The sequence below is a fragment of the Crocodylus siamensis genome, chromosome 15, assembly GCF_052110815.1.
Source record: "Crocodylus siamensis isolate JL-2025a chromosome 15, ASM5211081v1, whole genome shotgun sequence".
Taxonomy (NCBI): Eukaryota; Metazoa; Chordata; order Crocodylia; family Crocodylidae; genus Crocodylus; species Crocodylus siamensis.
Genome location: NC_143409.1, coordinates 22,664,751 through 22,681,484, shown reverse-complemented (window position 1 = coordinate 22,681,484; position 16,734 = coordinate 22,664,751). Strand labels below are relative to the sequence as shown.

The window sequence follows — 16,734 nt, the reverse complement described above, 5'->3', positions numbered from 1 at the left end:
GCAGGCAGCAGCTGCCCAAAGCCAGGGCCAGGTGTGGCAGGAAGCCAGAAGGGTCCAGATCCCCAGCCCAGATATGTGGCAGTGGCTGCATCTGTGTATCAGGGTGCATGGCGGGGCAGAGGCCTGGGGCCCCTTCATGTGCCCTGAAGTGCATGTGCAGCCACTGCTGCCGCAGAGTCAGACCTGGCTCTGGACCCTGGTTCAGCTGTTTGCAGCCTGCCTGCTGTCTGCTGCAAGCAGCCCAGGCTCTGCAGTGGTGGTGACTGCATGTGCATCTCAGAGCACATGGCAGGGAATGGGCTAGAGGCAGCAGAGCCCTGGCCCCTTCCCCATGCTCCCCGAGACACATGTGCAACTGCTGCCAGCAACGAGGTGGGCCGGGAATCTGGACCCTAGTACAGCTGCTTGTAGCGAGCAGCCTGAGCTATTTGCGCAGCCTAGCCCTACTTCCATGCCCTTTCTTTGCAGCAGGGGTTATGTGCCCACTGCATAGGTTTCCCTTTGGCAGTGTGGGGGAGGGAAAAAGAGGGCCCTCTTTGAATTCATTTTTTAAAAAGCAATAAACCTCAGCTGGAGTTAAAGAAGCAACAAAATTCAACACGGCCTTGGAACATTCTATCAGAACTTCTTTTTGCTCTACTTTTTACATATCAGTGCTTTGCTGAACAGGATTCAGATGTTCAAACCTGAAACCCCTAGTTTAGAATTAGAAACACCAAAAGAGACTGAAAAAGACTACCCAACATGCTCACCTTCCTGTACAATAGAATTTCCTTATATTACAGTAAAGAGAAAATGACATGCCTTTTATAAACAAATATCTGCCTCTTAATCATTTCAAGTTTTGCATTTTGAGGACCAGCTGTCACAAACACCAGGATCTGTATTAGTTGCACAATATGCAAAACTAAGGTCTTTTTGCAAATTAGTAATGTTTTACTGCATTTTATGGATGAATGCAGTTCTTTATACACTGTATAAAAAAGAAGTGCATCCATGTTTTCTTCTGTGTTAATACAAGAGTATGTATTGCTACTAAGTTAACTTTTTTTCTTTAAAATGTTTGACCTCCCTCGTGTGGCCATGTTGTGAACTGTAGCCCTAACTCAGATTGTTTTAAAATGGAGGATGACTGCGGCTCAAAGCATCACAGTGAGTAACTCAGTAGTCCCTCTCCTTTAGAAAACTAAAAATCCTAAAGCCCAATTAAAATCACAATTAAAAATCAGATTGGTATTCCCAGAAGAAACATTTGGCAGCATTTGCTCAAAAGAGAAGAACAGATTTTAGATCAAGCAGGTAGGTATATCAGCAGAGTCCAATACCTGTCCATACATACTTAATTTGTAACAGGGATGGCTAACCTTGTGGCAGGTGTGCCGCCATAAGTGGCACAGATAGCCTGTGTGAGCACTATGCAGCAGAACTGAATAGGTATAGGCAGCAGATTGGGCAAAGAGTACAAGGTAGTGAACAGAAAGCAGAGCAGCAAAGTAGACAGGGGAAGGGGATTAGAATGGCACTTGGGGAGATAGCACTAAGGGTGGCATGCCTGTGAAAAAGGCTGGCTTCCACTGGTCTATTACAAGTAACACATTATTGTGCTTCAACTTTCAAGAACACAAATTTAAAGTCAGCAAATCTAAAAGTAAACACCATATATATATTTATACATACCACAGCTTCCAATCTTTTATTTGCATTTATTTCTCTGTATCCCAAGTCCTGGTAATTATTTAACATAAATACTACTCTACTAATACTATAAACACCCAGCTCTAAGAACATACATTCAGAACAGAATCATAACCAACATCCATCCCAGTTTTAACCTAGACCGGGAACACAAATATATTTGAAGTGGTGTTAACATGACGGATGGGATGGTTGAGTCAGGGATGATCCTGCCTTGAGTAGTGGGACTGACTAGATGACCAGTCCTACTCTCCCATACTACACATGTGCACAATATGCAGATTCAAATAATTTAGGAGAAATAAGATTAATCTTTCCTGTAGAATGTTTTTCACAGTATAGGCATATAATACACCTGATTATTATAAAGCCTGGTGCCAACTTTGAAGCTGAACACCTGAGCTGATATTGTAGTCACTACAATAGTTAACTGTTTTTAAATTGACATAGAAAAAATGAATCACAAGAAGCAAAGGGATGAAATTCAGTCAGTGGAAATTTAGGCTGAACAGCTAAAACAATTAATTAGAAAAATCATTTCCTAAGAGAAAAAGTGGAAGCCTCAGAGGGACTCATTTAAAAACAAGATTGTACAAAGCCCTGGAGAATATTCCATAAGCTACACTGGCCTAATAAACCTTCCATTTTAACTTGTATGGATTATCATTCCATATATAGTAAGACATTTGATTTTCCATAAATAATGGCCATAAACAGGACAGAAAAAGGAAAGCAAGCTGCCAAGAGCAAATGTATCATCTCTTTATACACTAACAGCTTTGAAAACTAATAGCTTTGAAAACATTAGGCTGGGTAAACATGGATTATATGTTTTCTCTCTCACCACAGAGTGAGGGTGGGAAGCAGAATAATTGGTACAAGAGCAAGGCAGTACAGCGATCTATAATGCACAGGCTGCTGGGCCAGGACATTAAGAGTTTAAATCCAAAACCAACATTTTAAATCCAGAGAAACTGTTCCTTTGCATGCAACATTAGAGGGAGCTGTTCTGTTTAAAGGTACAACACGCACAAATGTGATGTTACATGCAGATTTGCTTTGCTGTAGCAGCCAACTAAATGAAAGTCAGCAACTGTTCTTAGAAACAATTCTAAGGAAAAACAAAAACACAGGAGGAGCAATATTGCAGCCAGTATTCCTCCTCTTGCTGTAATGTCCAGGATGGTACAGGCCAAGACCATGGAATGATGTCCATTACCATGGAATGATGCATTAAACTTCACACTACTATTTAACTCTTCAACGTAAAAAACATCAAAAAGTGAGTAGTGCCTTTGAAACAGGCTCTCTCTGTTGACATAAACAGGGACAGGCAGTACAGGAATGCCTGGTAGATGAAACATTGAACTGGGACTCAAAGTTGGAAGAACACAGATTGCCTGTTACTGGCTCAGTGTATAACCTTGATCAAAAAAGCATGGCAACCCCCTGGTTCCTCAGTTCTCCTATCTGTACACAGCAAAAAAAGATACCAGCCATCTTCGAAAAGCACTCTTGATCCCTGCAAAAAAAGCTCTTTAAGAGTTAGACAATAATGATTGTTATGGAAAGCATGTAAGCGTCTCAATCGAACTCTTGAAAAATTTCATTTGATAAAATCTTAGCTGGATAAATGGGGTGCAGCAAGGTATTCATGTAAAGAGCAGGGGTCATTTTTCAGAGTAATAATCAGTTTCAAAAACAAACTGTTCCGTGGTAGTAAACTGATTTTCCTCACAGAACAAAATGCTTTGCTCACCTCATCACTAGTGAGTTTCTTTGCCTTCAGCAGTCTCTGTGTTCTGTCTTCATCTGATCCCTCATCACTGTCTGAAGAATAGATCCTAGCTCGTTCCTCTGAGATGGAAAAAATGAATAAGGTAAATAGGGACTGCCACACACTAATGCCTTCCAAGAGTTCTTGAACTGTGGGTCACTGAAAACTCCCAATTTGCCTTTATTCCCTCTAAAACGTGTCAAAATTTCTCAACATCTGTGACAAACTATTTGTGACAAACTATATACTATTTGTGACGCACTCAACATCTGTGATGAACAATACACAGATTACTCAAACTGACACAGCTCCCTATGTTCTTTCCTTATTTGTTGGAAAAAACCTATGAAACCTCACATCAGGTCTGCCCTGTTAAATTAGTACGCCCCAACAATAAAAGTTGCGCTTGTTTGATAGTGAACATGTTATTCAGGTTTTACTTTTACCTCTGATGCCACCTTTATAGCGGTTTTTAATAGCTGCCAGACTGATCGCCTCGTCTCCTTCATCTTCCTCATCATAGCGATCGGGTTCCAAGTAATTTGCACTCAATCCACGCTGGTGTTGCTTCTCTCGCATTCTTCGCTGCTGCGACTCTCTGCGAATAGAAGCTCTTAACCTTTCCTCTTCTTTCTGCCCATAAGAAGCAGTATACAAAGGCCCAATGAGGAACACACACACACACAAACACAGAAATAGTTCTTTACTGCACTTTGTGCAGTCATCATACCAGTGCAAAACAGATATCTAACTCTACCAAACTCTACCCAGTAGTGCTGGGTGAGGTCTATGCAAGTTACAAGGCAATGAAGATGCAGACACAGATATTTTAAATATCCTGAAAATTCTGCTGGCTGAAGTGTTTGCTCTTTTGAGTTTTCTTACACTTTTCTGTACAAATGAGGATCAGCATTGAAAGCTTAGGTTCTGAGATGACAAAATCAATTTTGGTTATGTTCTCTAAGTTCAGGTGACAAATATAAACTGCACCTATAACTAACCTACATTTCTTTAAAATTCCATAATATTCTAGAACAAAATGTAGTTTAAAATCCAACTTTACATCTGTTGTTCCTAGATTGCTGTGTATTTTTTAAACTCTCCTATAGTGATCAAATGCAACAAGCACATTGGTATTTCTTTATCCCATTGTGTCAAGGAGGCTTTCCCCTGTTTCCTCTGACACAGCTTTTTATGTTGCACTGTAGTGGTGTTCATAATGAATAACTTTTAAAAAACAAAAATTGATGTCCATATCATACATACATTAAGGAATGCCAGTGTATCTTTTGACTCTCTAGATTGCATTAATAACGCTATAATTAATTAGAAAAGCTATGTTAACATTGCTTGAAGTAGCAATTGTTTCCACACAGGTCTCCAACCCTTCCCCAACTCTACCCCATTCCAAAAAAAAAAAATTAAAAAATTAATCACAGCTTTGTATTTAAAGAAGTCTGACTGAGTTGCTTTCCAAAACTCCAGTGACCTATCAGTCCATCTTCTTTAAGACTAAGCATGAACACTACTGAAACAAAAAAAGAATATGGAAGGGAAGAAACTGAGGAAGCCGGACTCCTCCTCTAATTATGGAATTCCGCTTGGGTATACATGTTGCACAGCAAGCACAACACTTTGTGAGGAAACTATAGTCTCTGAATAGAAAAAGGTCATCCCCTTTGCAGGTCATTCCAGGATTGGCAGGCCTGAGTTTTAACTCAGCCATAAACCAGAGGTATAACTATGCTACTCATGCAACTAGCTACTGTATATCTGCATATGCAAATCAACTTAACATACATGTAGTCAGCTTGAACAAAGATTAAGGCCAAGCCTTGGAAGTTTACTACTATCTTTGCCAAAAAAGGGATAGAATACAGCAATACTTTGTCTACTATAGAGAGTAGTACAAAAAGAAAGGAGATATATTATTAGAATTGTTCTCAATTTATCCTAAATATTAGGATTACAGTAGCACATGGACAGCTTAAATCAGGATCAGTGCCCTGTAAAACTAAGTCCTATGAAACAACGGCATGGCACCCGCTGTAGTATTACTGAATGTAATTTTGAATGTATAAGTTTAATGTTTATAACCCAGACAGGCATGAAGTATAAAGTCCGAACCATAACTACAGGAATGCTGTAGAATAGAGCAATTTTCAAATTGAATGATGTCTTCTTAAAAATCAACTTTCCAAACATTTACTTCCAAGGTCTTTATTGTGTATATTTAATATGCATTTTGAATTTAGCCTTTTATTGTGGAAATCCCCTCCTTTTCTAGGTGCACTATATTCTTAATAGATCTCCTCTTAAGTGGGCAAGCCAAACACTGTACTTGCTCCTAGCCTAGAAGCATAAAAAAGGACACTGAGGGAATATACTGTTGTGATTTAAATGTCAGAGACTATATTAATTTTTTTTAAAGGGCCACTAAAGACACACAGATCCTCCATCATTTGCCATTATAGTTTTTAGTTTAGCTCAACAGAATAAGCAAGTGCTTGGTGACAATACCTTAATCATTTCTGTGCGTTGAGACTCTGGATCACGACCAGCCATTGGTAAGATACGAATTTTCTGAGTCTTTGAACATCTATCTGCAAGTGACAAAGTCATTTTCCTGTGGGTAGCACTGTCCGTTGAGTGAGGTCTGTTGGAAAAATCATTATAGGATGAACCCCTCTCACAAGGATACCTCAGCTTTCTAGAGACATTTATAGCCATCACTACACACAGAATTGTGAAAACACTGCAAGCAAGATAGCACTGTAATGTCATTTTCCAAGAGAAACACACTTTATGGTTCCAGTGTTATCTGCATGTTAACTTTGATCTTCAGACATGTGAAGAACTCAAACAAGCTGATAAAAAAGTCACCCTCTCTTTTCAGTGGTACTCAGCTCCTGAACCCAGTGGTCAGGACTGAAGGATGTCTATAGAATTGATGATTATGTTATACCTAGGATGTATACAGTGACACCAGCCTTACTTTCAAGGAACAGAGTATTCCTTAAGAATAAAACATGTTTTTGAGAACCTACTGAATGCAAATGCAGTAAAAGAAAACCAGCAATCTACTACTTCAGACTCATCAGCACCTCCTAATGTCTAAACAGATGGTTTCAATTACAATGATTCCATACTAAATCATGATACTATCATTATCACCCTATATGCTAACTATGTGCTTACCTGAAGGTTAATTTAGTCTTGAACACAGCCTGACCCTGCAGACCAGTTCCTTGTCTGATGAACAGATGGTTATGATCTCCCTGTAGTGGTGCCTTGTACACATCAAAGACTTCATTGCCTAAATGTAGTGACATGCTGAAAAAAAAGATTCACACACCACTCATTATAATATTAATTACTGTATTTTTCTGTTAACCTCTTTGTAGAGGAACAAAACCTTCTCATTCCCCATTTTTTTTCTTGTACATAGTCAAGAGTTATATTTCAATCCAAACTAGAATAGAGCAGTACAGTCTCAGAGTTGGAACTAAGAGTCATTACCACTTTGCACAGCTACCTTCAAGCTGTATCCACCTCTTGTTTCTATGTGCAAGGATAATTAACTAAAAGTTCCTACTAAAAAAAACCAAAAACACATTTTAGCACTAGCAGAAAGTTTAAGCTAACCTTCCATCTGACCACTTGACTATCCGGGCATTGCTTTCTCGAATCTCATTTCCCTCTTCATCTCGTCGCATTCGCCAACGTATGGTGTTTTCTACCTGTTAGAAGAGAAAGTATATAAGCAAATAAAATCTATCCCTACCTTAAGAAATACTGTTAGAGAGAGAAAAGAAAGAGAGAAAGGGGGAAAAAAGATGGTCTTGTGAAGGAATATTTCCATATCTAACTGATTTTGCTTTGTGTCCATGGTAAACAGCTACAACTCTCCCCCATTGTTCCTATGTGCAGAAGCTAAATATTGTATACAACAGCTGAGAAACTCCCATCAAAACTTCAGTAATGAGGTTGTTTACATCTTAAAATAAATGTAGATGTAGAGCAGGAGACAGGTGATAACGATGAAGAAGCAGAACTCACACCATCACCTCCAGTTTGTTTCACGTAACAGTTTGAAAGAACCCAAGAGGATGACATGGAGAAAGAAAAAATTGAAGTTATACCTTCAGTTTTAATCTGGTTCTACCTTCTTCATCAAGCATCTCTTCATCTTCAAATTCATCCTCATAATACTGAGGATCAAAAGGTCTGTAATAAATCATACAATATATTCTTTATTCAGTTTTCTAAAAATGAGTCCAGAATATTCTGGAGTTACAAAATGCCAATTTTGGATTAAATTATATATTGAACACACAACAGTAGACTTCACGGTATGATATGTATACATTTCAATAGCCATGCATGAAACCAGGATTAGTTTCACATCACAGGAAACCTAGCATAGTCTCCCTCATTAGCTGAATGATTCTGGATAGATACCTCAAATGTGTGACTCTCCTTCTTAACATCAGTCTGGTAGAGAAGAGGTGAGGCTTCAGTCTACGAGCTAATATATTCTGACTGATCCAGTACCAGTATGAGACAGATACCTTATGAAGTAGCTAGGTTACAGTGCTGGAAGTTCTACAATGAGAATGTTTGGGTGTTTGAAAACAGAAGCAGCAAAAGACTAGCTGTTGTCACTTGTTCTTGTCTACTGGTTGAGGAAGCTACCAACTACTGCAGAGCACTAGAACAACTGGCTGTAGACTTTAGATATCAGCACATCCTGACCCACAGAGATACACGAATCAGAGCTTCATCTTCTCAGTGTTAAGTTACTAGATTATAAATCATGCTTTATCATCCACAGACCACAACTGTGAGAACCAAGAGAGGAGCTCACTTTTGAAGAGATCTGTAGCATGAACAAGTAGGAGAACTATCTGACTAAAGCATAGCAGGAACATTAGTACAGAATTAGCAAGACAATGGACATTTCTCTAAAAGGGCCAGTAAGCCTTACGTGAGAAAAATATTTGGAAAAAGTTAGATATTTGTAACCATTTTCTCTCAAAGACTGACAGGAAGTTTGAAGCCAGACCTCACTAAATCATAGAAAAGTAATTATACATTTTGAAATTATATGGCCAGTATTATGAAAACAATCAATCACACTGAACTACTTTAATATACAGCTTCTGGCTTAAATGCAAGAAAAATGTTCCTTTTTCAAACAGGTAAAAAGAAAAAAAGAGAGTCAAGCTTATTCTAAAATCCAACATAGTATTTTCAGTATTCAAAAAATGCATTTTAATATCTTCTTACATTTAGATGGATTAAGGGGCTTATAAAACATTAGAAAATTAAGCCTCAAACTCTGAATAAACATGAAAGCTAGGCTTAGGATTCAATTGGTTGTGACCTAAAGTAGTCTTTAATATGCCACAAACTCATGAAAATACTACTCTGCTAATGCGTTTATTTATTGCACTTTTAAGATTAACATTTGGTGAGGATACATAGTAGAAATGTGCAAATAATGCACACAGTTCTATTACTTTTTTCAACAATTACATAAACTGCATTGCTTTGTGTAGTTAATGGTGGACTGCATACACTTACCTTTTTCATTCAACACGGTATATTTAAAATAAAAGTTGCATCACAAGTATTTGCATTGGTTACCCACTGAGAAAAAGACATACACAATTTTAAAGCTATTAAAACAGATTTTCTGGATTTAGGAAGCAGTCAATTTTCCAAGATAAGCTGTGTATTCTGAATTAAATCTCAAGGCAAGATGATTTGGTTTTACAATATATGGTCCACTATTCATGATGAAATTATCATCATCCTTCACATAAAAGAAAAGCAGTCCTGCAGAAGGGCAGAACAACTATAATTTAGGGGAAATGCTGCTAGGCACCTGTCAAACACAACACAGTCACACGTTTGAGCTGAATTTCAAGCTCAGGAAAATTGGTGGTTCCGTGCAACAAAGGTGAGTGTAGGCTAACCTGGCTAAGAATGGAAAATTTACAAAGTCAAACTAGTATGAAGAATTAAAAGCAGTTGCGTGTATTTTATACCATGAACCTTGACAAAGTAAATTTAAATTCAACTAAATAATTTGAATATTTGATAGATATCAATGTATACACAGTGTTTAAAATGTATTAATATAATCAAAGCATTTCACTGAATAAAATCAAGAGAGAAAAACACTAAACATTCTATTAAATTACACGCATCATAGATTTGATCATGGTATTACCTGGGCTCCACGCTGAGGAAGTTGGGCAGCTTCACAAAATATAAATCGTTTCCTAAGTCTGTGTTGACTTTTGGTATTTCTACTTCTATTCTAGTCTCTGGAATAGGTTCTTCTTCCTGCTGGTCCTGATTCAACCCATTCTCATCCTAGAGGACAGAGTAGCAAACCGATATTGAGACTAAATTATTGAAAAGGGTGAAAGAGCCTTTCAGGTGGTCCCAGTTATTCCAGTGACCTTTTTTACTTTATGTTTTGACACTTGGTTATTAGAAGTGCACTGATACACTGGTCAAATATCAAATCAGTACCACTATAAAGAAAAGTGGCTGTATCAGATATTGGCCCAATGGAGCTGATGATTCAGCCAATAAATGCCCACGCTGCACGCAGCCGCACTACAGCATTCAGGCAGCAAGGAGCACAGCCGGCAGTGTGGAGAGCTGCCTCCAGCCAGCGTGGTGGACAGGGAGTGGGGGGAGAAGGGCTATGGAGAAGCAGATCAGTTTCCTCTGCCATAAAGGAGGGGGCAGAGGCAGGGGGTGGAGGTGGTGTAGCTCTGGCACCCCGGAAGGGCAGCAGGGTCGGGGGCAAGGCATGTGCCCCCCTGGATCTGCACGGGGCTCTTCTTGGCAGGCGCTGATGATGCTGGAAGGATGCTGCATCCACCCCAAATTTCGCTGCTCTGCTCCCAGTGCCACCAGCCGCTTGGCTTAGTCCCAGCTTTTTCCCGGCACATGGGTGGAGGCAAGGCATTGAGCTGGGGCTGTGCCAGGCAGCTGGCAGTGGAGTGGCAGCAAAATTTGGGGTGGATGCAGCATCCTCCCAGCACTGCTGGTGCCCACTCCGAGCCCAGCCCTTGCCAAGAGCCCTGCCCCACCCCATGCAGATCTGGGGGGGGGTCACATGCCCCCCGCCCTGGTGCCCTCCTGGGGTGCAAGCAGTGGCAGAAGCCACCTCCCTCCACGAGCCGTAGCTCCACCCCCTCCAGTCCTTCCCTCACCACAGGGGGCATTGATCTGCCCCCCCTCCCCCCAACACCTACCACACTGGACTTACCAGCTGGAAGCAGCTCTCCATGCTGTATTGGAAATCAGATCGATGTCAGCCGATATACCTCTTCAAATATCAGCTATTGGTATCAGCCCCAAAAATCTCTATCAGTGCACCCCTACCACTTATAATATCTGCTGTTGAAAGTATACGCTACATGGACAAAATTATCAGCTCTTGTACTTAAGAATACCATCTTAATATTCATGATTGAAATTGCTTAATTCAAGATGCCAGAAGAAGTATGGAATAAGATGTCAACTGATGCATATGATTACTTTACTACTGAACGCTGATAAGCAAGTAAAGGATACTAATTTTATCTGGCTTAAAACTGGCACCTAGATGTAAAAGGTCTTTAAACCTAGTCCCAAAAGGAAAATACCCTAGAAGTATGATAACATAACTGTTGTTGATATCTTACTTGGTTACATAAATAGAAGTAAGTAGTCAGATTTTACAAGCATCATAACACAGAAAACAGGGAAATGAACCTAGCCATGGCGTCATAAATATACATATAAAAAACAAACTGTTAATATATCTTTCACCTTGGGCAATATCACAAGAGAATTCTTATTAAACCCTTTCAGTCTTTTTTTGTTAGTGTCCTGAAATTTAGTTTTCCATGTTTTAAAACTCTTGATTAAGTCAGTGAGCCAGGAGGAGAAATCTACTTACAATGGGCTGTCCTGGAGTTGGTGGCTTGTCTTCCCCATCACTCCCAGAAGAAATATCATCTGCACCGCCAAAGAGATCCATGACATCTGTATGATCTGGAACAGAATATGTATTTTCATATATGTGGAAAAAGGGAAGAGATTTCAAACCTACGCCTCAAAATAATCTATGGAACCACTAAAAGTGACATAGAAAGGGGAGAAAAGGGGTATATTTTTTAATTAAAAAAGGTAGCTTGAAAAGCTGATTTCCCTCTTCCCCTACAAAAACTCATTCCTCCAGCCCAACCCCCGACTTAAAAAAATTATCAAAACTCAGGGAACATTTATCTTGGAATGACTCAGACAACACGAAAACTGAGACAGAAGCCAAGAGCTGATCAACTCAAGACAGACAGCTTTTTGGCCATATGGTTCAGATCTTTTTGTTAACACAAACTGAACTGATTAACAGTTTGGGAAAAGACAGTGTCTCAAAATATTCAGTGTTTCCACCTCTTCCAGTTAAAAGTGGCTGGTAACAATGTACAAAGACCTTCAAGACCTTATAATTAATTAAGATGCAGTAAATCCAAAAGCTTTCAGCAAGATGTCAAGATATACTGACACCAGAGTTGTCACATCTGAAAACTTCAGAGACATCAGGGCTGGAAAGGACCTTGGAAGATCATCAAGTCCAGCCTCCTGCCCCAGGGGCAGGAAGTCTGTTGGGGTCACAGGATCCCAGCAAGAAAAACATCCAGGTTTCTCTTGAAGGTGTTCAAAGTAGGTACTTGACCCACCTCTGTCAGCAGGCCATTCCAGACCTTGGGGGCTTGGACAGTAAAGTTCTTCCTTATGTCCAGCCTGAAATGGTCTTGCAGGAGTTTATAACTGTTTGACTCTGTCATCCCTTGGGGCGCTGTGGTGAACAATCGTTCCCCCAGGTCCTGGTGAACACCCCTTATAAACTTATAGGTAGTCATCAGGTTGCCCCTGAGCCTGCGCTTTTCCAGGCTGAAAAGTCCCGTGGCTCTCAGCCTCTCGCCATAAGGTCTGTTTTCCTGACCTCTGACCATGTGCGTGGCCTTCCCTCTGTACCCTCTCAAGCTTCTCCACATCCTTTTTGAATTGTGGAGCCCAAAACTGGACACAGTACTCCAGCTGCGACCTCACCAAGGCCGAGTACAACAGGAGAATGATGTCCTGGGATTTGCTTGAGAAGCATCTATGGATGCAAGCCAGCGCTTTGCTCACTTTACTGGCTGCAGCATCACATTGAAGGCTCATGTTTATCTTGTGGTCAATCCTGACCCCCAAATCGCTCTCACCCGTAGTGCTAGTCAGCGTAGCACTGCCAAGCCTATAAACATGCTGCAGGTTTTTCCTCCCAAGGTGGAGAACCTTGCATTTTTCGGTGTTAAATACCATCAGGGTCTCGTCCGCCCATTTACTGAGCCTGTCAAGGTCAGCTTGGATTACCCCCATCCTCAGGTGCGGATGCTTTACCCCAAAGTCTAGTATCATCGGTGAACTTGACCAGTCTGCTTCTGACTCCAATGTCCACATCATTAATGAAGAGGTTGAACAAAATAGTTCCAAGGACAGAGCTTTGAGGGACCCCACTGGTCACAGGGCACCATGACGACTGACTTCTGTCAACTACCACCCTCTCGGTCTGACCCCGGAGCCAATTCCCCTGCCAGTGGATCATGGTCGACCCAAGGCCACAGATGGCTAGTTTCACCAAGACGTGATCATGGGATACCAGATCAAAGGCTTTTTTGAAGTCAAGATATATGACATCAATCTCTCCCCCCTTGTCCAGGTAATAGGTCACCTGGTCGTAAAAGGAAATGAGATTGGTCAAGCACAACCTACCCACAACAAACCCATGCTGGCTGTCCCTCAGGGTGTTGCCATCGGCCAGTCTATTGAGGATGGCTGCCTTGATGATTTTTTCTAAGACCTTCCCCAGGATAGAGGTCAGGCTGTTGGGCCTGTAGTTTGCCAGATCCACTTTCCTCCCTTTCTTAAAGATAGGCACCACATTGCCCTTTAGTTCAATTTGTTGCTGAGAAAATTGAGAGGATGATAGCACTGGCTAGACGACTCTTGGAACTGTTGTGCAAGTTTCCCCAACACAGCTCTAGTGGTATATCTTGGTCAAAACAGCCTACTATGTTCCAGATAGCCCAATCCTGAGTTTGCTCCAAACATTATGCATCCTAGAGTTTGAAGGTAGATTTGTGGTACATGCCTAATGTTAGATAAGGTAGAAGCATTTTAACAAAATATCGATGGTTACCTTTCTGTCCTTCTGCATCACTCTCCATTTCTGAATCTGATGCGATTCGTTTCTTGCGCTTCATGCGTAAAATTTCATCTTCGCTGTCACTGCCTCTTGCAGATTCTATCAAAGGAAATGCGCAAACTCATCAAATTAAAAACTGGACTCTGTCTCTCTCCCTCTTTCATTAATACAAATCTGTGGATTGGCTGAAGTTGACTCACACAAAGAATAAATAAATTAAAATTTGGTATTATATTCAAATGCGAATTATTTCAAGCCAGGACAACAAAAACAATGTGGTTAGGGAGCTGTCAACATGACTCATGGTCATCACTGTAATAATGACAGTCACTGCACTGGAATAAAGAGTCTTAACTGGATTCTGTTCATGGAAAGGCACTAGAATATATCATCAAGAAAGAACTATTCAGCATCTTCATTAGTAGTCTCATCAACTGAGACTATTACAACATCATGGATAATGATGTTGTAGCCACAATAGTCCAGGAACCATGTAAGGGGCAACGTTTTTTGTGGGTGATATCTTTATTGGACCAACTGCATGGTTGGGATAGGCTCAGACAAGCTAATGATAATGATGACATTTATCAACCTGTTAGCAAAGTATCCAGTCCTACCAGATTTACGTTCCTGTTCTTCCTCATCTGAATGTTGAGGTCGTTCGTCATCATCTGAGTTCTGCATCTTCTCCTCATCAGACATCTGTGGCCTCTCCTCATCGTCAGAGTTCTGCATTTTCTCTTCATCAGAGTTCTGTAGCCTCTCCTCATCATCAGACACCTGAGGCCTTTCATCGTCATCAGAGTTCTGCACCTTCTCTTCCTCGTCAGAGTTTTGTGGTCTTTCTTCATCGTCAGAGTTCTGTAGCTTATCATCATCATCTGACTGATCACTTTTGTCTTCCTTGCCCCACTTTTCATCCTCTGAATGTGCTTTTTCAGATCCATCCGCCTCTGAGCGATGGCTACCTTCTTCTGACCCATGTCCTTGGTCATCGTCATCATCATCATGGCCAGCATCTGAGCCGCTGTGCTGATCTAAGTCTGACTGGTCATTGTCTTCATGCTCAGAGTGCCCTGAAGCTTCGGAGTGATTGTATGATCTTTCAGACTGGTTGTCACTACCTGTATGGTGGGATGCTGCTTCATCCTCACTGTCATCTCCAAAGAGCTCTTTATTACTGGGCTTTACTGCCTCTCTGTCATCATCCCCATCACTCTCACTTCCAGAAGCGTTACTGCCAGAGCCAGCATTTTCCTGATCAGAATCAGAGTCAGATCCAGAGTCGGAATCTGCAAAACAAGTATCAGCCACTTATTAAGAAGGTTGGGAAAAGGCTTCCTTATGAGGAAACACTGAAAAAATTGTTTTATTTAGCAGACTGGAGAAGAAAAATGGACATGAGAGGAGAGTTATCTAAAATTATCAAAGTAAAACACCCAGGAATGGGATAAGCAAACAGCTAAAGAAACAGACAACAAAACAAGTGTAACCTAAAATGACAAGAGTCTGAACTGCCACATGAGGAGTCAGAGGAAGATCAGACATTCACATGGAGTGAGGACACATATGTTCATTAGAAATTACATGACATTTTTTTAAATTAATACCTTTACTAAAGAGTAAAAACTATGGTATTTTGTGGACGACATTATGGGAATTTAAAACTGAAATGGTTTCCAAATCCAATCAACCACCCATGACATTCATACAAACAGGCTAGTTAGAATAGAAATACTCATGAGGGATGAGAGGCTGTTCCATTGTTTTTAGCAAAGGGAGAAATGGACAGTTGTTTTGAAAAATACCCAAAAACAATATTCATGAGACTTTGCAAACATAAAAAATTAAATTGGTGGAAAAATCAACATGGACAGTAGCCATTAATTTTTTTTTTGACATTTGCCTTCAGTTATTCAAGACAGTTGTAACATATGAACTCTGTTAACAAGCTGGAATTATCTCAAGTCTATATAAAAAAAGTTATAAGACTAACAGCAATAAATTATTTTTTCATATAAAAATGAAGAAGGGAACTCAACATTTTTTTCTTTCTGAATATAAGCCTGTCTGAATAAGGTCAATAAAGGTTTATTCAGAACTACATTCTCGTTCAGAAAGTCTCATTTCTACACACGTGGTACAGGGAACTGATGCACCAGGAAGTGCTCATCCCCGGCGCAGACCTCTCGTTTCAGTGGTAGCTCATCTGGAGCTGATGTCTTGAACATGACATGATGCTGTAAACCTCTGGAGAGCGAGGGAATGATCCTGTACTAAAGCAGAGGGGAAGGAGCTCAAGATGTTTTGTGCAGGTGGCGAGGGGCAAAGAGAGGTGCTCCCCTCGCTCAGTGGGGAAGAAAAACCTCAGTCACCCCCATCTCGACCCGGGAAGCCCAGGCGGCACCTGCAGTCCAGGCACAGGGGCCAACTTGTTTGAATAAACATGCGAAGCCGGGCTCGCCCTGCCCAGGGCTCCCTGCACCTCAGGCCTCTCCACCGCATTACATCTCGCGCAAGGGGTTCCTCCCCGCCATAAGGAGCCCGCGACCGGGACAGACCCGGCTCCACCACCCAGGAGCGGGGCACAGCGAGCGGCGCGGTACCTTTCTGCTCCGGCTCCGAGTCGGCGTCGCTGCCGAACAGCTCCTCCATGTCCGCCATCGCCGCGCACCCCCCCTGCGCCGGAAGGGCTGAGCGGCGCCATTCAGTGACGTCAGTGGGCGCCTCGCGATGGGGGGGTCAGAGGTCAACAGAACGGGGCCCGTGACGAGTCAAACTGTTCTGCGCCTGCGCGGCCGGAAACCCCACCCATGCGCGGTCGTCGCGCGTGCTGCTGTTACCGTATTGGCGCGATAATGTCAACCCTTGCACGAAGTGGGATCAATGAGTGACGGTACCCAACATGAGCAACGATTTTGAGGCGGGGAATCGATGCATTAGAGGCAAAGCCCCAGTCGCTCTTGGGGAGCCTTAACTGGCTGCGGGGCTCGCTGTCACC

At 41.5% G+C, this 16,734-nt stretch overlaps 1 protein-coding gene across 3 annotated transcripts in view; it reads right to left on the bottom strand.

The window, feature by feature from the left end:
- LEO1 (LEO1 component of Paf1/RNA polymerase II complex) overlaps nucleotides 1-16,496 on the bottom strand; it is a 31,771-nt gene extending 15,275 nt beyond the window's left edge. For all 3 annotated transcript variants that reach the window (XR_016439394.1, XR_016439393.1, XM_090029387.1), the window contains exons 1-11: nucleotides 16,340-16,496; nucleotides 14,351-15,025; nucleotides 13,728-13,832; nucleotides 11,442-11,536; nucleotides 9,711-9,856; nucleotides 7,615-7,699; nucleotides 7,118-7,212; nucleotides 6,671-6,805; nucleotides 5,993-6,128; nucleotides 3,919-4,105; nucleotides 3,455-3,552 (exon numbers count right to left, since the gene is read on the bottom strand). Coding sequence is in view for 1 of the 3 variants with exons in the window: in XM_090029387.1 (XP_089885513.1) it covers nucleotides 3,455-3,552; nucleotides 3,919-4,105; nucleotides 5,993-6,128; nucleotides 6,671-6,805; nucleotides 7,118-7,212; nucleotides 7,615-7,699; nucleotides 9,711-9,856; nucleotides 11,442-11,536; nucleotides 13,728-13,832; nucleotides 14,351-15,025; nucleotides 16,340-16,397 (1,815 nt within the window). In the remaining 2 variants the exon portion in view is untranslated. The remainder of the gene's footprint in view (nucleotides 1-3,454; nucleotides 3,553-3,918; nucleotides 4,106-5,992; nucleotides 6,129-6,670; nucleotides 6,806-7,117; nucleotides 7,213-7,614; nucleotides 7,700-9,710; nucleotides 9,857-11,441; nucleotides 11,537-13,727; nucleotides 13,833-14,350; nucleotides 15,026-16,339) is intronic.
- Between the last annotated feature and the right edge of the window lie 238 nt (nucleotides 16,497-16,734).